General features: G+C 55.0%; 1 protein-coding gene and 1 long non-coding RNA gene across 4 annotated transcripts in view; one reads left to right on the top strand and one right to left on the bottom strand.

The window, feature by feature from the left end:
- LOC136387667 (uncharacterized) overlaps positions 1-2,113 on the bottom strand; it is a 14,414-nt gene extending 12,301 nt beyond the window's left edge. The window contains exon 1 of the long non-coding RNA XR_010748140.1: positions 1,158-2,113. This is a non-coding gene — a long non-coding RNA (uncharacterized lncRNA). The remainder of the gene's footprint in view (positions 1-1,157) is intronic.
- Positions 1-22,941, top strand: part of ARMC12 (armadillo repeat containing 12) — a 23,224-nt gene extending 283 nt beyond the window's left edge. Inside the window, exons 2-9 of one of the 3 annotated variants that reach the window (XM_066359582.1) lie at positions 201-311; positions 5,228-5,305; positions 8,250-9,026; positions 9,731-9,876; positions 10,123-10,257; positions 19,365-19,538; positions 19,649-19,720; positions 22,549-22,941. In XM_066359582.1, the coding sequence (XP_066215679.1) occupies positions 8,861-9,026; positions 9,731-9,876; positions 10,123-10,257; positions 19,365-19,538; positions 19,649-19,720; positions 22,549-22,884 (1,029 nt within the window). In that variant the 5' untranslated portion in view covers positions 201-311; positions 5,228-5,305; positions 8,250-8,860 and the 3' untranslated portion in view covers positions 22,885-22,941. Of the gene's footprint in view, positions 1-200; positions 312-2,372; positions 3,611-5,227; positions 5,306-8,249; positions 9,027-9,730; positions 9,877-10,122; positions 10,258-19,364; positions 19,539-19,648; positions 19,721-22,548 lie in introns of those variants that run through there. The other 2 variants (XR_010748138.1, XR_010748137.1) reach the window with 2 other exon arrangements.

The following is a 22,941-nucleotide window of genomic DNA, read 5'->3' as shown; positions in this document are numbered from 1 at the left end:
CAGTGTGCTGGGCCTTCAGAGGGCAGACGGGGCTGGCGCTGTTCCAACTGGGCTCTCTGAGAAGAGCTGGTGAAGATGGGTAGACATGGAAGTCTGGCTTTTCCTGGCATGGCAAATGGCACCGCCAACCGTGAGGTGGGAAGGAGGAAAAACAAAGGACTTTAGGAATGGTGCCTTAATTTTTAAATTTTAATTTAAAGACCCAAGCGAGGCTTCCATGCGTTAGGTGCTCAGTGTGTGAGTCCCTGTCTGGAGCCGGAGGAACCTGCAGACCAGCACCCAGTGCTATCTTTCTGCGGAAGGATGGATGGGTAAGGAGAAAACGTGACTCTGAATACATCTGGTTTTGGGGGTGAACCAAGGGAGGAGTCGGGGCTCCTGTTTGGGGCCTGTCTTCCTCCACCCTACTATTGTTCCCACCCATCAGTGACTGGGCGCTTCCCATTCCTGGCGTCCTTCCAGGGGGTTCCCAAACTACCCCAAAGGGCCGGGCTTGCTTTGCCAGCTCCTGGGAGTCCCTGCAGTCTCCAGGCTGGTGTGAAGCATGGATCTGGAAAGGAGCCGAAGAGCTCCTTCGGGGGATCGCTCGAATCGGCCCCCTCTAACCGGCTTCCGTTGTCACGTGACCGCATCCCAGGTCTCCCAAGTCTGGGGCCGGCGCGCTCCCAGCCAGCCACCAGCCGACTCCTGGGCCGAGCTCCGGTGGAGCCCAGTGGCTCCTTCTCCCGGGTGGAGCTGCACCACCTGTCCGCTCCCGCCCCCCACTGTGCTACTCCAGGCCCCACGCGCCTGGGCTTCCCCACCAGGGCTCAGGTGGGGGATGGATAGGTCTGGGTGCTCTTTAAGGTTGGTGATCGTGCCAGGCTGCGGGGGCCCCAGGCCGAGGCGCGCGTCCCTGGGATTGCACGGCCACCCCCGATCGTCCCCGGGACCCGCGCCCGGCCCCGGCCCCGGCCCCAGCGCGCCGCCGGTTGCTGCGGCGGGGAGGCTGTGCGCCGAGCGCAAGCCGCGAGCACAAACAGGGCGAGGAGGCTGGTGTGAGCGCCTGGGCCCGCTGCCAGCGCGCCGGGGCTGGAACACAATGTCCCGAGCGGGCGGCGAGCGGGGAGCGAGAACAGCCTGACTCAGCAGCTGGGTAAGTGGGTGTGCTCGCTCACCAGATAAACCGCTCTTGCAGCCTGCGGTCAGCGACGACCGACTCTCAAGCGGGAGGGGCGAACTCACGGCTGGCTCCGGTTCCGGCTCCCGCCCCTGCCTGTCGCTCGCTCGGGACCTCCACGTGGCCGCTTGGCGCACGCCTCTGGCGTCTCGCCCCTCCATTACAGCGGCTCACAAGCCCCAGCCTGAGCAGAGCAGGCTCTGCCCACGTGGGAGGGGCACTCCCTCACCCCACCAGCAGGTGTGGCCGGGTTTACAGCTGCTGGATGCATGTCCAATTTCCTCCAAACCGCACCATTCTGGGAGGCCTCTGGACGATGTAACTCCGTTGCAGATGGAGGTGGAAATTTGTTCTAGGGTGGTCAGGAGCCCAGGAAGAGAATTCTGGGAGAAATGGGATATGGGGCAAAAAGACCTCCCCCATCTCTGTCCTTGGCTGACCCAGAGTTCAGTGTGTTCCTGTCCCCACCCCTGAAAACCACCAGGCCCCTGAAGATTTCCTCAGAGGGAGGGAGAAGCAGGTGGGAGGTGATAGGAAGCCTGAGACCCTGCATTTTTGCCTTACCCACCCTCCTACCCAAAGCCACAACAAAGACCCACGAATCCTGCCATCTAGCCACAGAGCTTCCTCCTCTGTACCTGCTGTACCCTGTGGTCTGGGGGGGGGGCCACCGTGAGCATGAACCAGGGCCAGGACCTCAGATGGCAGCCTAGAGCAGGACTCTTCCTGGAGGGCGGGACCTGTCCCACGCCCCAGCCAACTGGGGTGTCTGCAAGGTACCCCAGAGGACACGCTGTGCCTCGCGTGTGCCAGGGCAGGCAGGGAGGGGCTCCGTCCTCTGCTGAGTTCCAGGAAAGGCCCTGGCAGTCAGAACAGGCCAGGGCTTCAGGGCCTTCAAGGGTGGGGCTGGGGGAGGGACCCTAGGCTGCTGAAGCGCCTCACATCCCAGAGGCTCATCTGTAGCCAGAGGTGTGGGGATGGATGCCGGCACAGGCCTGGGCCACAGACCACCTTCCCACGCACACAGGCATACTTCCCACGCACCTGCCTGCCCAGCCAGCACTCCTGGAATCTCCCAGTCAGGAGGTAACTTCCCTGTCCTTGACCTCAAACTTCTACTGGATGTATGAAATCTGCCCCTGATATCCCAGGTCAGTGCTTGTCCCGAAGCTGTTTGCATACCTGTAGTAACAGAACCACTCTCCCAATGCAGCCCTTCCGGACTTCTCTGTCTCCAAGCTCAGGGGCCGTCGGGACACCTGCGCTCACATGGCCTAGAAGTGACCGAACGTATCGTGTTCCTCACACCGGCGTCTCTGCATTGCCCACCATGACCCTGCTGTCCCCCCAAATCACCATGATGGTGGATTGATTTTTAACTATTTTCTCTCCTTCACCATCCAATATCTGATCTATGACCAAATTCTTCTTTGTTGCTTTTATTACTAGATGCATTGTTATTTTTCTGTCACCCCGTCCTCTCCAACCCCGTAGATTCTTCCTTTTGGCCCAGATTCCCACAGCAGCTGCCACACTGCCCTTTTCTGCCCAGGATTTTCCTTCCTCCTAAACACCCTGCTGGAACAGTCTTTCTCAGACGGTTTATTGTGTACGTTACCCATCTGGGACCCCTCGTCAAGTGCACCGGGTACACCAACTTCAAACCCGTGGGTTCCCTCTGAAGGGACCCGATTCATTCGTGGTGTGCCTGGACCGCAGGACCGCCCGGAGCTGGCACAGAGCAGGAGGGCAGCAAAAGGACCCATCAGGTTGACTGCTCTTTTTTCACCCTGACAGTTCTCTCTCCAGACTTGGTTTTCCAGTCCCATCAAGTCTGTTGGCTTCCTGCTGCTCCCTCAGGCCCTTTTGTTTTGAGGAGCCGCCATTTTTCATTTCCCAAAATCTTCAGAGAGGGGTGGGGAAGGGAGAAGCCGACATCCAAGTTTGAGCCAAATACCAAGGGCAGAGACCTTGCGTGCTGAGTGGAATGCGTGCGGCTGCCTGCTGGGAGCCTCTGCTCCACTAAGAAATAAACCCACTCAGGAGGTGGGAGGCAGTAAGGACAGTGCACGCAAAGCAGCGGCTTTGGGTTTACAGTGGGATCTTGCCATTGGAGATTCCAGCCTGCTTAGCCCTGGGTCCCTGGTTTGATGCCCTTAGATTGTTCTATTTCTTGGCAGCAAGCATATCACACACAACACAGACACGCACTGATACACACATGCCTGCCCCCCCCCCCCCCAACCACCACCTCCTAACCCAGCTCAAAATCTGCCTCCTGTCGGAATGTTCTGGTGATCACCGCCCCACTTTGGCCATTTTGCTATCAACTTCCCTCTCTGATCCTTACGAGCTGCCTTCAAATGTTTTCAATATTTTATTTAGTTATTAGCTGTAGTTATTACTTAGAGTACTTTCAACCCCGTAGATTATAAACTCCTTTATGGCAATGGACTGTCTTTATTTATTTAATATCTATTTATTTTAATAGGGAAGCATAAGATGGGATGGGACCATCAAACTTTGGAGGCCACATAAACTTGGGTTTGGATCCTGGTTCCAACACTTAAGTTGTTTGGCCTTGGGCAAGTTTCTCAACCTCTCTGGGCCAGTTTCTTCATCTGTAAAAGGCTGTAGTGATACTTGCGGAATGAGGGGCAAAGATGACAGAGAATGCCCAGGCGGTGCCCGTTGCATAGTGAGAAGAAAATAGCTTCTCTTCCTGCCAGGTTGGAGCCTTCCCTGAATTTCCCGACAAGGTTCCTTAACTACCACACACACACACGCCCCAAGACACCTAAGCATGAAAAGGAACATCATTTATAATTACAGTCTTACTATGGAAGTAACCCCGGATATTTGGCTAACCTACCCTAAGTCAACCCGTATGGGCCTGGGCCACCCAGTGCCTAACCATGGCCTCAAGCCTAGTTCAAGCTCAATGAACTGTTGAATGAAACAGCAAACACAACCTGTCCTTCCACCAGCGAATGAATTCGGAAAGATTGAAAAGCCCGCCCCCCGCCCCCTCCCACCCCCACCGGAGTGCTAATGTCGCTGGAAGCCTTCTTTCTCGAAGGTCTCATCTCGCCTGCTCCAGTTCGCTTCCCCGCCCCGGTTGCCTTGACAACAGTGACGTTACCCTGAGGGGCGTCACCTCCGTCCCCTGCGGGAGGCCCAGGCCCCTTATCCCAACCAGGGGAGAGGGTAAAGTTGGGGTCCTTGACCTTCTTCCCGCCTCCGCCAGGCCTGGAGCTAATGACGCCCAGCGGGGCGCCCCACTTGGGCGCGTGGCTCCCTGGAGTGCGGTTACACACACGCAACACCCTCCCCAGCGCTGAACTGGAGGGGCCGGGAAGGTGCCGGCCGGCTTCTGGCCCGGGGGCCCCTCTCCACCCCTTCACCCCCGGCCAGCCATTGGATCCCGAGAGCCCGAGCCCAGCACAGCCCAGGTCCTCCCTTCCCGGGGCAGCCCTCGGGCTCCTGGGGGGGTTGCGTGGGAAGGCTGGCGTCCCAGGGGGCTGCGGAGCGCGGGAGGGAAGGAGTTAAGGCTCCGGGGGTGGGGGAGGGGGAGCGAAGGGAAAGTGAGAGCGGGGGCGCGGGGGGTGTGGGGAACCAGCGCGAAAGAACATCCTGTGCCCGTCGCCGGATGCGCGCGGAGGGGGCGGGGGGGCGAGGTAGACGGAGAGGGAGGGCGAGAGGGAGGCCCCGGGCGGGGAGAGGCGCGGCCTCCACCCCGGCCCGGTCCTCCTCCTCTGGGGGCGCCGCCCCCTCCGCTCGCGGTCCCCACGCCTTCGAGAGAGCAACCGGCCGCCGGGAGGCCCCCGAATCTTGCTCCTGGGCCGGGGTGCGAGCTGGCTGGGGAGGGGACAGGCTCGGAGAGTGAGGGATCCTCGACGGGGCCCGGCCCCCCATCCTTTCCTCACTGCTCTGGCTTTGTGCGCGGGGTGGGGGGTGGGGGGAGCTCGCACGTGCTGAACGTCTCGTGTGCACCGAGTCATAACACATTGATTCCTGACTGCTGCACTTCCCGGTAATGGTAGGTATTAATAGACCCGTGTTCCGCAGGAGGAAATTGAGACTCGGATTGTGGAATTTGCCCAAACTCAAGCCGGTCGGACTCCAAAGGCTTTTCATGCGAATAAAGTAATCTTCCTTGCCCTTAGCTTCTGTGCTCGCAAGCATTGGGCCCCTCCTGAGTCCCCTTCTGGAATGACCTAGAACTCTATCCTGCACATTAGGCCCTCTGTATCATATTAGGTTTCTCAAATTCCTCGAATTTGGAATTGTTCAAGGCAGTTCGATGGGTTACAGGAGTTGAGCTCGATTAGGCTGAAGAAGACTGGGGTGGGAGGGGTGGGAGCGGTGGAGGGTGAGTGGAAGGGGCCGAATGGTGTGTAGCTGGTGGAGGCCCACCATCATGTGCTCACAGCCTTCCCATGCCCAACGTTTTTATAACGGGTGAAACCTGATTAAAATAGTAACTATAATCATAGCGTCTGGTGAACTCGATGTGCTGGGCACTGTTCTCAGTACTTAATCTTTATCGCCACAAACAACCCCCTCCGCCCTGCACCATGTAGGTGGTATATTCCCATTTTACTGATGGGGTAAATGCAGCATGAAGAAACCGAGAAGCTAAATCGGTAACTGAGCTGGTTTCAGGTCTGGCAGTCTGGCGGGAGCTGACTCGCTCACGGAACCAAACTGCACCTAACAGGATGGAACTCCAGCTGAAGGCAGAAAGCTGGTGCAGATGGCGGGGGCAGCCCCTTCCTTCTGCCCTGGGGAGGGCAGGTGTGAAACTTGGGGCCAACGACGTGTATGGGGGGTAGCTCAGTTGGCTGGAATGTCCTCCCTATATGCGAGGGTTGTCAGTTCAACGCCTGGTGAGGGCACAGATAGGAATGCATCAATAAGTGGAACGGCAAATCGGTCTTTCTCTCCCTCCCTTCCTTTCTCCCTCTAAAATCAATAAAGTAATTTGCAAACTACATTTTAAAAAGAATATTTAAAGCACAGCTACCATAATTTCATAAAGCAAGTGCATGTGTTTATTTATTTTGAGAGAGAGGCAGGGAGAGAGACGGAAACACCGAGCTGCTCCGGTGTGTGCCCTGTCTGTGGAGTCGGACCGGCAACCTCTGCATTCTCCAGGAGGACCCTCCAACCAACTGAGCTATCTGGCCAGGGTTTAATTTTTCTTTTTTTCAAAGACAGAGAGTAGAAGGGGGGGGGGGGGAGGAAGGGAAGCATCCATTTGTTGTTCCACTCAGTCATACATTCATTGGTTGCTTCCCGTGTGTACTCTGACTGGGGATCGAACCCACAACCTTGTCATTTCAGGACAACACTCTTAACTGACTGAGCTAACTGATCAGGGCCTGCGAGTATATTTTAAATCTCCTCAAACTAAGAAAGACATCATCTGAATCAAATGCGGTCATTCCCCAGAAAGGACAGTCATCGACTTTACAGTAGCAAGCAGATGTTTCTCTTTATTTTTCTGTTGTGCTATGAACTAGTGATATGTCACACTGGGAAGTCTCTGTCTCTAATCCCTTTGAATCATCTGAGGGCAGAACCAAAGGAAATGGGCTTCAGGTGTAGCAGCAGAAAGGCCTTAGATTAGAGCCAAGAAAGAGTTCTCCTTTGGAGGCCTTTAAAAAACATGTGAGCGCCATGTCTGCTTGGGGTGTGAGGGTCACAGAGCAGAACGAAGAGAATGGCCATGTCAGAGTGTTGCCTGGGGCCCAGTGTGACGAAGGAAGGCTGTGGTGGCCAGGCCAGCTGGCTGTGGCGTCCTTGAGGGGCTGCTCTCCTAACTCCCCATCTCCTTCAAGCCCAGGTCGGCCCGGGACCCAGAGCCTTCCAACGGGAGCTCACGGCCGGGCAGATGAAGCCCTGTTCTGGTGCAGAATGCTTGGCTCTGCACAGGGGCCTGGTGTGGGGCTTGTCACCTCCTGGTTCTGTACCAGCAGGCGAGGGCCAGCAGCTGTGGTCACATGAGGAGGAGGAGAAGGAAAGGGTCTGGCCTCACTTGCCCCATCCTAGTGGTGACCGAGGTTGGGCTTTCATCTTCCAGGCTGGTGGCATCTCCTGACTGGAGAGAAGGCCTCAATCCCTGTCCTGCTCTGTGTGTGTGCTGGGGGTGGGGGGAGGTGGAGACACAGTACTCACAGGTTTAGGCCCCCATGGTTTAAAGGCACAGACCTACCCAAACTTTGATCCTGGAATTTTATTTATTTGTTTGTTTGTTTTGTTTATAGAGACAGACTGACAGGAATGGGCAGACAGATAGGAAGGGAGAGAGATGAGAAGCATCATCTCATATTTGCAGTACCTTAGTTGTTCATTGATTGCTTTCTCATATTGGTTCCAGCCAAGCCAGTGAGCCAGCAACGTTGGGCATAAGCAGTGACCATGGGGTCATGTCTATGGTCCCACACTCAAGCTGGCGACCGCACGCTCAAGGCAACGTCCTGGAGATTTAGAATGGTACATCGGGATCTCCTCAGGTTACACATGCAGAACCTGAGACCCAGGCAAGCACAGTTCCCTTCCTCCTCCAGGCTCACACTGGTTAAATGGGCCTGAAGCCCTTGTGTCCAGATTCTCTGTCACTGTTTCACTCTCAAGTCTTCAAAGAATGACGGAGTCATGATTTGAGCACCTGCTAAGTGCAGGACTGTGTTGGATGTTGGAGATGCAGACAGCCGCCCTCAAGAGCATTTGGTTGTGCCTGGCCAGGCAGCTGCACAGTGGTTAGAGTGTTGGCCTGGGATGCTGAGGACCCAGGTTCAAAATCCCAAGGTCGCCGGCTTGAGCGTGAGCTCAACAGCTTGAGTGTGGGGTCTTCGGCTTGAGCATGGGATCATAGACTTGACCCCATGGTTGCTGTCTTGGGCCCAAAGGTCACTGGCTTGAAGCCCAAGGTCGCTGGCCTGAGCAAGGGGTCACTTGCTGTGCTGGACCCTCCCCCCCAGTCAAGGCACATATTGAGAAACAATCAATGAACAACTTGTTGCCGCAACGAAGAGTTGATGCTTCTCACCTCTCTCCCATCCTCTCTCTCTCTCTCTCTCTAAAGAAAAGAAGACCATTGGTCGCACAGGTCAGTGTACACTGTAGGAGATCGTGCAAACGCTGGAAGATGATGGATTTGCCTCAAGACCCTACTGAACTTTATAGAGTGTGTCCCCCCTTTCAGGACGTACCCAAGGCCCAGCAGTGCATCTATGGTGAAGAGATGGAAGATAGGAGGGCCAGAGAAGCGAGAGAACTGGGGCAGCCACTGGGCACACCCCAAACCCTCCTCCCAGAAACTTCCAAAGGCCCAGCCCAGAAACTGGATCTCTGCTGCCCTCTAATGGCAGGAAGGCAGCGTCCAAAGCCACCGCCGGGGCCCCACCAACCTGGCTCCCTGGGAGAAAAGGGGACATGCAGATCTTTCCTGCCCCAGATGTTTAATTCCTGTCGAGTCTTGACCTTCATTTCCTGCAGCCTGTAGGCGAAGGCTCTTCTCCCAAGCACCCTGGCTGCCCTGTTTCCCGACCACCCTCCACCCCACCATTTCTCTAGTTTCCTTTGTTGCCTGAGTTCTGATTCCGATTCTTGGCCCTGCCAGAGTTCTGATTCCAGAAGGCTCTTACCCAGTGCCCCAGGCCTAGCTCCCTCGGGGCGCATGGTGGTACTGAGGACATGGGAAAGCAGCAGGTCCAGCAGTACCTGAAGCAGCTGGACATTCGCAAAAGCGTAGTGGGCCTGGCCACAGGTGCCACGGCCGTCTACCTGCTCTACAAGGCCGTCAGGGCTGGTATGAAGTGCCAGCCGCCTCTCTCCACCGCCTCGCCCACCTGCATTGCCCGTGAGTGCCCAGGCCCTGGGGACAGGCTCAGCCCCCGGAGGCGCCCGCTCCTGGGGCCTCTAGTGTGGGAGGGGCCCAAAGGTGACTCCTCCAAGTTTCTCCTTCCTTCCTCTCTCTCTTCTCCACTTCCTGAAAGCCACCCTGGCTCAGGGGGCCTGGGTGGTGAGCAGCACCTGAAGGGGAGCCTCCGGACTCCATCTGACTGGTCTTCACATTCTTCTCCGCCCGCTGTGGCTGCCAGCATGCCGCCACCGCGTGGGGATCGGGCAGCAGCTGGTGTCCGCAAGGGAGAATTGGGGAGCCTCCCTGCCCAGAGCCTCCCCTAGTTCATAGGACAGCTTTGGGCAAAGTAAAAAGAGGCACCCGTTCTGCAAGGCGTTTTATCACCATCTGCTAGCATATCGTTGCCACGTACCAATGATGATGGGATGCTCCGTGACACCGCAGGTGCCAGGAACTTGTTACAGTCACTATTGGGAATGGCGATGTTTAGGATGGCGGTAACAGAGCAATAGCTAGGGTGCCTTGAGCAATGCACACCTGGTCCACTGTACCCGGTGGTCCTGCGTAGAGAGAGAAGGCTCTTCTGCAAAGGCAAAGCAGCTGTGTCCCCAGGTCCTCCCCGCCCTCCCTCTTCCTAGCACCATTCTTTCACCCCTGCTGGGTCCCCGCAGCAGCCTGACCTGGGCTGGGTTGCTGTCTAGGCCTGGCCATCGAGCGCGAGCGGCAAGGTCGGGACTCGGGCGAGCTTCGGCGGCTCCTCAACTCCTTGGAGCGCAAGCAGGACGAGTACGCCAAGAGCATGATCCTGCACAGCATCACGCGCTGTGTGTACCTGCTGGAGGCCGAGGTGAGGAGAGGAGAGGGGGCCGGCGGTTCCTCCCGCTCAGCTGGAGTCCCCGGGGGCTCCAGCCGATCCTGCCCCCTTGACTGGCCAGACTGTGTCCTGGGACCTGTCTCTGGTTGATGAGAGTGGGAGGGATTGTGTGCGGAGGGGTCTTGGTGACATGGCAGGGGGGGAGGGGGGGGGACACACTGGGTCTAGGACACCCACTTCTCCTGCCTCTTCCATTGATCTCTTCGGTATATACCCTAGGCTTCTGCTTGTACTACTGAGGACATTATGTTGGTGGGCTGCATGCTGGATGACAAGGACAACAGTGTCAAGACCCAGGCTCTGAACACACTCAAAGCTTTCTCTGGCTTCAGAAAATTCAAGCTCAAAATTCAGGTGAGCCCAGGGGCACGTACGTGGTGGGGCAGGGTACACAGGACGCCCGTAGTCCCTGGGTCCTTGAACAGGCATGGGATAAGTGGTCAGGTTCCAGGAGTTTGTTTGGGTCCGAGTCTATTGACCCAGAAATAGGCTTTTCCTTGGAAATAAGTGGGGGAATGGTGGTCAGATTCCCAGCAGGGTCATGGAAAGCCTTTGACTCTCAGGGTGGGACTGACCTGGGGCTCTAGGAGGATTTCAGAGCCCCAAGCAGCAGAAAGCCCCCCCCCCCGGTTCTTTCTGACCCCAACCAGGTGTCTACGGTTCACTCCAGTGCTGACTCAGGTTTAAGGGCTTACTCCCACCCGCCGGCCCCCGCTTTATATGCTGGTCACCAGTCCCCGCTCTTCTCACTGGCCGACTATGAATTCGGAGGTCCCCACGGCCTCCTTGTACAGGCTTGATGGTTTACTGGCATGACTCGGAACTGAAGAAAACCCTGCTGCCCTTTGCTGGTTTATTCTAAAGGCTACCACGGAGGAGCAGCGAGGGGGAGAGATGCGTAGGGCGACATATGGGGCAAAGGTCAGATTCTAGGCCTTCCCGCGGCTCGCCTCCCTCCGGGCACCTCAGCGTGTGCAACCCAGGAGTTCTCTGAACCGGTCACTGGGGGGTCTTTCTGGAGCTTTCACCCTGGAGGGGGGATCAATGGATCATCGGCCATGGGGGACTGAACTCAATTTCTAGCCCTGTCCCTCCTCCCCCGAGGTCAGGGATAGGGCTCAAAGTCTCAACCCGTAAACTAAGGTTTGGTCTTTTCTGTCCACCAGCCCCCCCCCCCCCCCCCATCCAGACGCTATCTGGACATATGCCAGGAGTCATCTCATTAGCATAAACCCAGAGGTGACGGGAAGGGAATCCCCGTGAATAACGAAAGCCCTTCCAATCTGGAGACTGCAAGGATTTTAGAAGCTCTGTGCCTGAAACCGGGGACGAAGGCTGGTGGCTGGGCCCCTGAGGAGAAAATCTGGTCCCCCAAATGTCATTCTCCACGCCCGAACCCCCACCCCGGCTTCCTGCTCTCGGGGCCCCCAGCCTTACTGGCTTCCACGCAGGTCCTTTCCTGTCTGCGGTCAGTGTCAACGCTCGTCTCCGTGGTGGTTCTCATCCCGTGTCCGTGTCCGAGGGCATCTCTCCCGCGGGCCTCTCTGATGTGACCGCCCCTGCTCCTTGCCTTGGTATTCAGCTCGCTCTAGTCCCTCCCATCTTGAAAAGCACAACAACAACAACAACAACAACAAAAATCCCTCTTCCTTGACCTCCCAACTTCTCTCGAATAAATGGTCTAGCTCTCCCCCGCTGAAAATCAGTATTTAAAACTTACGAACACTTCGTTTGTGGACAGTAGAAAGAATGAACAGTAACACAGAACAGGCACCACCAGAACTCGGGCTAAGAACTAGAACGGGACCGTGGGCGAGAGGCCCCTCCCCGGCCCCAGCCACAGGACCGTTCCCTGGCATTTTTGCTTGTCAGGTCCGTGATGTCTTTGCGGTGTTACTGTGCCCGCCCGGACCCTCTTGTACGGTAGCGGTGTTACAGGGGGGGGGCGACGAGACCTCAGTTCTTGTCTTCTTGAGAGAACGGATCCCATCAAGAGACACAGGGCCGCAAGTAAAGAATTTTTTGGCCGCGCAGGAAGAAAATGAGAGAGAAGGGGACCTTGGAGACAGGTGCAGGGGGTCAGCCAGGGACGAGCTGCCGCTGCCCACTGCTCCCCTGATTGCAAGTCTCCTGGGATCCCTTAGAGCAGGGGTAGTCAACCTTTTTATTCCTACCGCCCACTTTTGTATCTCTGTTAGTAGTAAAATTTTCTAACTGCCCACCGGTTCCACAGTCATGGTGATTTATAAAGTAGGGAAGTCACTTTACTTTATAAAATTTATAAAGCAGAGTTACAGCAAGTTAAAACATATAATAATAATTACTTACCAAGTACTTTATGTCGGATTTTCGCTATGTTTGGCAGAATAAATCTTTATAGAATAACTTACTATAGTTAAATCTATCTTTTTATTTATACTTTGGTTGCTCTGCTACCGCCCACCATGAAAGCTGGAACGCCCACTAATGGGCGGCAGAGACCCTGTTGACCACCACTAGGGGGCGGTAGGGACCAGGTTGACTACCACTGCCTTAGAGCTTCGGAGAAAGAGAGGCAGGGAAACCGCACCTGGGAGGAAGGAGAGGAGGAGGAGGGGGAGACATGGGTGGGTGTGCTCCGGAAGGGAGAGCCCCCTGCAATCTCAGTCCTAAAGGATTTTAAGGATGGGGATTGTAGGGGAGGTCCTAGGGGCCGACCTCAAGAGCATATGCCTTAGCGTTCCAGGCGTGTTCTTTTAGGGTCATGACTGGTCGGTGCCCAAGTGCCAGGCACAGGGTCCTTAGTCAGTGCAGCTGGTCCCTGAGGTCAGTCTTTCTTTTGTCTGGCTTTGCTGCTTTTCTGGATCCGGAGCCGAAACTTAACTGAGGCCTAGATGTTATCTCCAGGGGTTAATCCTTAAGCGCTGTTCTCTGGCTTGCTTGTTTGTTCCTTCTCTAAGGGGGTCTAAACCAAATAAATGACCAGCAATATGCCAGGGGAGGAAAGGGCAGGGGAGGGTCCGAATCCCATAACCAGCAGTATGAAATCGGGAGGTCTACACCACGTGACCAGCTAAGGGAGGAAAGGTCACTCTGGGGGGTGGGGGGCAGGGTCCTTGTTTTCCTAGTTCTGACTGTTGCTAGGCTCCGGGGCTTTCTGTCCTGGTGGCCTTCTGTACCCGGCCTATAGTCCTTTCTCTGCTCATGTCTGTCTGCCTACCACATAAAGGCAAAGCGGACAATTAGTAGGTAAAATCCAGTTTGGCCCGTTTTTAAGCTTCCTGTATCTGGAAGGATGCCGTTTGCACGGCATGGTAGGCCTTACCTCCTGGGCGCTGAGGTTCATCCTGACCGATGTGGCTACTAGCTCTGTGTCCTTCTTTCCCACTGCGGTTTTCTTTATCCATGTGCCCCGGGGCAGGCGTTGGAGTGGTTTGCACACTGAGCCGTGAACATTCTTGTACACATCTCCCTGTGGACACGGGAGACTTCCTCCAGGGCGTGCTTGCCGGAGCGGACCGTCTGGGGGAAAGGGCTCCGTCAGTGCGCCCCCCCCGCCCCCGCCCGCCCGCCCCCCCCCCCCGCCCGCCCCCCCCCCCCCGCCCGCCCCCCCGCCCGCCCCCCCCCCCCTACGTGCGTGTTCCCGCGGCGTCATTTCCTCCCCAGCCCTTTAATGTTTTTGAAAGATTTTATTTTTAAAGATTTTTAAAAAGATATTATTTATTCACTTTAGATATAGGAGAGAGAGAGGGAGAGAGAGAAGGAGGGAGGATCAGGAAGCATCAACTCCCATATGTGCCTTGACCAGGCAAGCCCAGGGTTTCGGAACCAGCGACCTCAGTGCTTTAGCTTGATGCTTTATCCACTGGGCCACCGGAGGTCAGGCCACACTTTAAATTGTTTTGCATCAACCTCTTTTGGGAGAACAGGCCTCCGGGTCTTCAGTTTTGTGTTGCCTCTCCATCCTTCAGTCCTCTGTTTTCACAAAGACGGTGCTGCTCAAGTTTATCAGAATTGCCCAGAGAGCTGCTTAGAAAGGCAGTCCCTGCCCCCCCGTACTTGTAGTCCAGTTCAACTGGGGAGCTGTGTTTTCCACAAGCCCCCGGGCATCACCGTTCCTTCTCTCCCGCTGGGGTCTGTACCCCAGGCCCTGCGCCCTGTTCTCCTCTCCCAGCGAGAGCAGCCACTCCCTGGCCTCAGCTGCCATCTCGGTGTGCTCGTCTGTGTCTCTGTCCACAACTTGGGGGCTCCCTTGACCTCCAGGCCTATGGCCAGCTGCTCCCCTTAGACAGCCTAGGGGTCCTCTAACCCAGCACATCCAGGGTGAAGCTCGTGTCCATTCCCTAAGGCAGACCACCCTCTCCAGAGGGGTCTGTCCCGTCCCCCCGCCTGGTCTTCCTTGAGACTCTCCACCTCTCTGCTCCCACCCCAGCCATTTACACCGTGTGCTTCATGCTCTCCCACTCCTTGGTCTTTGCACCCGCTGTTCTGTCTGCCTGAACCCCCATCCTACCTGTCCTCCAGGTCTCAGCAGGCAGCGAGGGGGCGGGGCTGGGAGGAGCAGTGTTCCCATGGGAATGCTGTGGTCCTCACCCCAGGATTCTTGTCTCCCTCTTATGTGGCTCACAAAGATACAACTTGTGAGGTTACCTATTTTGAGTGCTACCCCTTGGTCCAGGCATCTCTCATGTCAGAAGTCAAGATCTCTTTATTCATTCAACAAATGTATACATATACACATTATTTTTTTCCAAAGTTAGAAGCAGGAAAGCAGTCAGACAGACTCCCGCATGGGCCCGACTGGGACCCACCCGGCATGCCCACCAGGGGGCGATGCTCTGCCCATCTGGGGTGTTGCTCCTTTGCAACCAGAGCCATTCTAGTGCCTGAGGCAGAGGCCACGGAGCCATCCTCAGTGCCCAGGCCAACTTTGCTCCCATGAGCCTTGGCTGAGGGAGGGGAAGAGAGAGACAGAGAGGAAGGAGAGGGGGAAGGGTGGAGAAGCAGATGGGTGCTTCTACTCTGTGTCCTAGCCAGGAATCAAACCTGGGACTTCCACATGCCGGGCCAACGCTCTACTGCTGAGCTAACCAGCAAGGGCCTATATGCATTTTTTAAAGGATTTTATTTTTTTTGACAGAGACAGAGAGTCAGAGAAAGGAACAAATAAGGAAAGACAGACAGGAAGGGAAAGAGATGAGAAGCATCAATTTTTCATTGTAGCTTCTTAGTTGTTCATTGACTGCTTTATCATATGTGCCTTGACCGGGAGCTACAGCAGAGCCAGTGACCCCTTGCTCAAGCCAGCGACCTTGGACTCAAGCCAGCAACCCTTTGCTCAAGCTGGTGAGCCTCTACTCGAGCCAGATGTGCCTGCACTCAAGCCGGCGACCTCGGGGTTTCGAACCTGGGTCCTCTGCATCCTAGTTCAATGCTCTATACACTGTGCCACCACCTGGTCAGGCTAAAGGATTAAAAAAAAATTTTTTTTTATTGATTTTAGAAAGAGAGAGGAAGGGAGAGAGAGAAACATTGATTTTATGTTCCACTTATTTATGCATTCATTGGTTGTCTCTTGTATGTGTCCTTAGTGGGAGTGGGGATCGAACCTACAACCTTGGCATATCAGGAAGATGCTCTGACCAACTGAGCTACCTGGCCAGGGCAATGAATTCATATTGAGCACTGACTTTGCACCAAGGCACTGTGCTGGGCACAGGAGACATAGTAGTGAACAGAACAGGAAAAAGACTTTTCAGTAGAACTTCTGCTTCTAGCAGGGCAAGGTGAGCTATACACAGAGTAAGATCTGCGTTTGTGTTTCATGTGACGAGTGCTACGGGGAAAAATAAAATCAAGAAGGCCGGTAAGAAAGGCTGGGGTGAGGGTGGATTTGCAGTTTGAAAGGAGAGAAAATATTGAGGACCTAGGGATTGATGAAGAATTTGTAAAAATGACACCACACACGTGATGTGGATAGAGCCTCTGACTGGGATGCGGAAGAACCCAGGTTTGAGACCCCGAGGTTGCCAGCTTGAGCGTGGGCTCATCTGGTTTGAGCAAAGCTCGCCAGCTTGGACCCAAGGTTGCTGGCTCCAGCAAGGGGTTACTTGGTCTGCTGAGGGCCCACGGTCAAGGCACATATGAGAAAGCAATCAATGAACAACTAAGGTGTCGCAACGAAAAACTGATGATTGATGCTCTTCATCTCTCTCTCTTCTTGTCTTCCTGTCTGTCTGTCCCTATCTATCCCTCTCTCTAACTCTCTTAAAAAAAAAATGACACCAAATGGATAAATTGGAGTGTATCAAAATTAAAAACATTTGCTTCATGAAAGACCATGTTGAGCCTGGCCTGTGGTGGCGCAGTGGATAGAGCGTTAACCTGGAATGCTGAGGTCACATGTTTGAAACCCTGGACTTGCCTGGTCGAGGCACATATGAGAAGCAATCAGTGAACAACTAAAGTGGAGCAACTATGAGTGATACTTCTCACTCTCCCCCCTTCTCTCTGTAAAATCAATAAAATCTTTAAAAAATAAAAAGACCACGTTGAGAGGGTGAAAAGATAAGCTACAGACTGGGAGAAAATATTTGCAAACCACGTCTCTGACCAAGGACTTGTATCTAGATCCTATAAAGAGCTTTGAAAACTCTATATCAAAAACATAATCCAATTAAAAATGGGCAGAAGATGTGGAGATATATATGTGTGTGTGTATATATGTATTTTTTTTTCTTTTTTTTTTTCTGAAGCTGGAAACGGGGAGGCAGTCAGACAGACTCCCACATGCGCCCGACCGGGATCCACCCGGCATGCCCACCAGGGGGCGATGCTCTGCCCATCTGGGGCGTTGCTCGGTTGCAGCCAGAGCCACTCTAGCACCTGAGGCAGAGGCCATAGAGCCATCCTCAGCACCCGGGCCAACTTTGCTCCAATGGAGCCTTGGCTGCGGGAGGGGAAGAGAGAGACAGAGAGGAAGAAGAGGGGGAGGGGTGGAGAAGCAGATGGGCGCTTCTCCTGTGTGCCCTGGCCGGGAATCGAACCCGGGACCACTGAGCAAACCAGCCAGGGCGAGAGATATTTTAATGAAAACAATACAGAAATTGCAAATAAGCCCATGAAAATATGTTCAACATCGCTAGCCGTTGGGGAATACAAACTAAGACCACCATAAAATATAACTGGACACCTTTTAGATCATCTGAACTCCAAGTTACTTACAACTAAATGCTGGTGAACTGAGGTCGTCGGTTCGAAACCCTGGACTTGTCTGGTCAGGGGACATATGGGAGTTGATGCTACCTGCTCCTCCCCCCTTCTTTCTTTCTCCTCTGTCTCTAAAAATGAATAAATAAACTCTAAAAAAAATACTGGTGAAGATGCTGAGAAACTGGATCTCTCAGGCATTGCTGCTGGGAATGCAAGACGGCCTGACAGCTACTCTGGAAAAGAGTCTGCAGTTTCTTAAAAAATCTAACTGCTCTACATTTACCATGCAGACCAGCAATTGCACCCCTGCGCATTTATCCTAGAGAAATGAAACCTTGCATTTGCACAAAAACCTGTATACAGTTGCTTCTAGGAGCTTTGTTTGAAATAGTCAAGAACGAAACAACCAGATGTGTCTCAGGAGATAGATAGTCGGACACATGGGTCGCTCGCACCGCGGCACACTACTTAGTAACAAGAAGCAGTGCACACAACCTGGATGGACTTCAGGAGCATTATACTGAGCGGGGAAAAATCTCAGCCGGTCACGAAGTATGCTCCCATTTCTGTAACATTCTCCAAATGTCAAAATGATAAGACAGAAAGCGCATCAGTGGTTGCCAGTGGTCAGAGTCGGTTTTGGTGGGGAGAGGGGTGACTGTAGGGATCCCACAGGGACACCTTTGTGATGCTGAGACAGTTCTGGTGGGATCATCTGTCGACTTCGCGGTGGTTACATGAATCCACACCTGTGACAAAATGACACGGAACTATACACACACTTGGTACCAATACCAATTTCCTAGCTTTGTTTTTCTTTTTTTTTAAAGATTTTTATTTATTGATTTTAGAGGAGAGAGAGAAGGGGGGTGAGGGGAGGAGCAGGAAAAATCAACTCCATAGTAGTTATTTCTCGTACGTGCCTTTGACCGGGCAAGCCCAGGGTTTCGAACCGGTGCCCTCAGCGTTCTAGGTTGATGCTTTATCCACTGCGCCACCGCAGACCAGGCCTGATTTCCTAGTTTTGATATTGTGTTCTACTGTGCCCGATGTCACCATTGAGGAAAATTAGGTGAAAAGCACACAGGACCTCTCTGAACTACTTTTTTTTTTTTTTTTGCAATTGCCTGTGAATTTATAATTATTTGATAATAAAAATTAAAAAATAAAAAGTGTGTTAGCCATGTGATAGTATGATGGAGAAAAGTAAAAAGGGGCATGAGGGAGGCTGGGTGGGAGGGTGTGGCACTAGTAGCAGGAGGTGACAGGGAGGTCCTGAAGGAGGTAAGAGGGAGCCACGGATATCAGGAGTGAGAGCATTCTAAGTAGAAGGAACAGCCTGTGCGAAAGCCCCCAAACAGATGTGTAGCTGGCATGTTCCGGGAACAGCTAGGAGGCTGTTGTGATGGGAACCGTGAGGCAAAGGAGAGACTAGGAGGTCAGGCTGAGGAAACAGTGAGAGAGGGGTGGAGCATGTCGGATTATAAACCACTGTAAGGACCTTAGCTTTCACGCTCCACGAACTAGGGACCCTTGAGCGGACAAGCGGCACGTCTTGAACAAGCCTGCTGCTCAGAAGCGGCACGCGGGGGTGGGTGGTGGTGGAAGCCGGGAGATGGGCTAGGGCAGCGGTGGGATGGGAGAACAGCGGGCTGGAACAGAGCGGGAGAGGCGGGTGGTGAGAGGCGGCTTGATTGTTGATAGATTTTGAAGGTAGAGCCAACAGGGTTTTCTGAAGGCTTGGGGAGAGGGCGTGAGAGAAAGAGAGGTCAGGGAGGACCACAGATCTTCGGCTGAGCAAGGGAAGGAAGGTGGACGGGCCAGCTGAGACAGGGAAGGGCGTGGAAGGAGCGGGCTCGGGCCGAGAGCCTGTTCATCCTCGGAGAGGTTTAGTGAGAATCGGCATCCGCAGATACGACAAGTTCAGGGAGAGGTTCGAAACAAACTCAGAAGGCATCAGCCTACGGGTGGGACCCAGCGCGCAGTCCGGGCGGTGGCACTAGGGAGCCACGGAGAGAGAGGGGAAGGGGCTGGGCCCAGGGCCCGGGAAGGAAGTCTGGGGAAGAGCAGCCAAGCGAGGAAAGAATTTCAAGAATATGTGAATGGTCAACCGGCCAGATGCTGCTGAGAGTGTCAGGGAGAGGGACTTGTTCGTCGGTGGGGTTCGGCTCCGAGCTCGTGGGCCGGGGCGGGGAGGAGTAGAGGCGGAGGCCGGGGCAGTGCTGGGGGCCATCGTAGAACAGCAGACCTTTCCCCCCCGCTCCCTCCAGGAACACTCCATCAAGGTCCTGGAGCTGCTGTCCACCATCTGGGACTCGGAACTGCACTTGGCCGGCCTCCGGCTCCTCAACAGCCTCAGCCTGCCTGACTTCGCACACCCGCAGCTGCGCCGGGTGATGCCCGCCCTGATCGAGATCCTTCAGTCCGACTACATCCTGGCGCAGGTGGCCGGCCCGGGCGCAGCCTCCCGCGGGGGGAAGGGGGCCGGGCCGGTCTGCTCTGCGGGGACGCAGACTCAGCCGCCGGCTCACGCGTGGCTGCTTCCTTTCTTCAGGTGCAAGCCCTCCGCCTGCTGAGCAGCCTGGCCCAGAAGAACGACCTGCTCTACGACATTCTCAACTGCCAGGTGAGAAGGGAAGTGAGGACGGGCCGCTGGGAGCCGGCTCAGCTCCCGGGGCGGGAGGCCCGTGGACGCCCCAGGCAGACTGAGCCCCGACGGGGGCGCCTCGGTCCTCTTCCCGCCTCGCAGACTGAGCCCCGACGGGGGCGCCTCGGCCCTCTTCCCGCCTCGCAGGGGGGCGCCTCGGTCCTCTTCCCGCCTCGCAGGGGGGCGCCTCGGTCCTCTTCCCGCCTCGCAGGGGGGCGCCTCGGTCCTCTTCCCGCCTCGCAGACTGAGCCCCGACGGGGGCGCCTCGGTCCTCTTCCCGCCTCGCAGACTGAGCCCCGACGGGGGCGCCTCGGTCCTCTTCCCGCCTCGCAGACTGAGCCCCGACGGGGGCGCCTCGGTCCTCTTCCCGCCTCGCAGACTGAGCCCCGACGGGGGCGCCTCGGTCCTCTTCCCGCCTCGCAGGGGGGCGCCTCGGTCCTCTTCCCGCCTCGCAGACTGAGCCCTGAGGGGGGCGCCTCGGTCCTCTTCCCGCCTCGCAGACTGAGCCCCGACGGGGGCGCCTCGGTCCTCTTCCCGCCTCGCAGACTGAGCCCTGAGGGGGGCGCCTCGGTCCTCTTCCCGCCTCGCAGACTGAGCCCCGACGGGGGCGCCTTGGTCCTCTTCCCGCCTCTTCCCGCCTCGCAGACTGAGCCCCGACGGGGGCGCCTCGGTCCCCTTCCCGCCTCGCAGACTGAGCCCTGAGGGGGGCGCCTCGGTCCTCTTCCCGCCTCGCAGACTGAGCCCCGAGGGGGGCGCCTTGGTCCTCTTCCCGCCTCTTCCCGCCTCTTCCCGCCTCTTCCCGCCTCGCAGACTGAGCCCCGACGGGGGCGCCTCGGTCCCCTTCCCGCCTCGCAGACTGAGCCCTGAGGGGGGCGCCTCGGTCCTCTTCCCGCCTCGCAGACTGAGCCCCGACGGGGGCGCCTCGGTCCCCTTCCCGCCTCGCAGACTGAGCCCCGACGGGGGCGCCTCGGTCCTCTTCCCGCCTCGCAGACTGAGCCCCGACGGGGGCGCCTCGGTCCTCTTCCCGCCTCGCAGACTGAGCCCCGACGGGGGCGCCTCGGTCCTCTTCCCGCCTCGCAGACTGAGCCCCGACGGGGGCGCCTCGGTCCTCTTCCCGCCTCCGCACGCACGGGACACACGGAAGACCCCGCCCTCTTCTGTGATCCCAATAGGGTCAGGATCAATTGATTCTGTTGTTGGGAGGGAGGGCCTCTCTTTTGAGGGGCTTTCTAAACCCCGAGAATCAGGAACATAGGGGGCAAAACAAAAGTAAATGGAGTTGTTTAAAATTTTTTCTTATTCATTTTAGCGAGAGAGGAAGGGAGAGGGAGAGAAAGACAGGAACATCCATCTGTTCCTGAATGTGCCTGACCGGGAATCAAACCGGCAACAGCCTGCACTACAGGACTGTGCTCTAACACACCCACGCTGTCGGTCAGGGAAATGTGGTTATTTTAATACTAGGGAAAAGTTACTTATAACAAAAACCATCGTTAGGAATAGACAAAGTAACTGCATAATAATTAATGGTTCAGAAGGAATAAGCAATTTATTCAAACCCAATAACATAATCTCAAAATATAAGAGGCAATTTCTGATAGGATTACGAGAAAAATCTCCCTCCCCCAGTTTTATTGAGGTATAATTGACAGATAAAATCGTAAGCTATTTAAAGTATACATTGTGGGGATTTGATCTGTATCTATATATACACACACATCGTGAAGGATTCCCACCATCTAGTTAACACACCCCTCACCTCACATCTTTTTTTGGGAGGGGGTTTGGTGAGAACATTTAAGTTCCAACATCTCAGCAAATTTCAATTATCTAATAGAGTGTTATCCACTGTAGTCACCATGTTTTACATTAAAGCCTGAAACCTTATGCATCTTATAACCAAAAGTTTGTACTCTTGTACCAGCTCTCCTTGTTTCCCTCCCAACCCCGGCGATCATTTTCTCTGTTTATATGAATTATTTTCTATTCTTTTCTTTTTTGTTCTTTTCTTCCCTCCCTCCTTCCCTTCCCTTCCCTTCCCTTTCCTCCCTCCCCCCCTCCCTCCCTCCCTCCCTCCCTTTCTTTCTTCCTTCCTTCATTCCTTCCTTCCTTCCTTCCTTCCTTCCTTCCTTCCTTCCTTCCTTTCTTCTTTCCTTCCCTCCTTCCCAGATTCCACATAAAAATAAGAGCGATTCCCTGTAGCATTCGTCTTTCTTTGGCAGAGCTCTGTCTCACTTACCACTATGTGCTCAAAGTCCATCCGTGTTGTCACAAACGGCAGGACTGCCTTCTCTCTCACAGCTAAATAACTGTAAAGAAAAACGGACACACCTACTACCACAGTGGAAGATTTGGAAGATTTTAATTTCTCTTCTGGCAAGGAATAGATGAAAACCAAAAACTATAGAGTTCCGGGTATCTTGCTGGAAATAACACAAATCAGCTTGAGCCATTAGACACACCCAGAACTCTCTAGAATAAGTAAACGCACATGCTTCTCAAACACACAGAATGTTTAGAAAAATGAACCACACCTTAAACTTCAAAGTTCATCATATTTCCTAGAATCAATATTATTACCAAATCACTCATGTTTTATGACCACAGTATGATGATATTAGACAGTGACAATGAAAGGAAACTAAAAAACAACAACAACAAAAAAAACCCAACCAAAAAATCCCCCCAAACCCATGTAGTTGAATCTGAAACATAGGTGTCCCGAGGAGTGGAGGCAACAGGAAGTTGGAAGAACTTTGGGACTTACCTTGGATTTCATGTCCCATCCTGTCTCTGCCCTATCACAGGTGCACTCCAACTTCCTGAACCTGTTCCAGGCCACACAGCCGGGGAGCCTGCTGTTCGAAGCCCTGGTGTTTGCCGAGCGGCTGAGTGAGGGCCGGAACACGCCGCACTACCGCGCCGTGCAGTGGCATTACAACGAGCGGTCTCTGCACGAGGCTCTCTTCGGGGATGGGTCACGACTGGCGGACCGGCTGCTTGCCCTGGTCATCCACCCGGAAGAGGAGGTTCAGATCCAGGCCTGCAAGGTCATAGTCAGCCTGCAGTGCCCCCAGGGCTCGGCGGTGCAGCTCTCCTCCTCCGGCAAGACCAGCCATTCCATCTTTAATAGTGGAAAATAAAGTTCAGGAGAGCAAATACAGGAGTCTGGGAGAGACGCTTGGGGGCAGTGTCTGTCC

The sequence above is a fragment of the Saccopteryx leptura genome, chromosome 1, assembly GCF_036850995.1.
Source record: "Saccopteryx leptura isolate mSacLep1 chromosome 1, mSacLep1_pri_phased_curated, whole genome shotgun sequence".
NCBI classification, from domain to species: Eukaryota; Metazoa; Chordata; class Mammalia; order Chiroptera; family Emballonuridae; genus Saccopteryx; species Saccopteryx leptura.
Note: the sequence above shows the minus strand (reverse complement) of the source record. Positions and strands in the feature narration are given on the sequence as shown.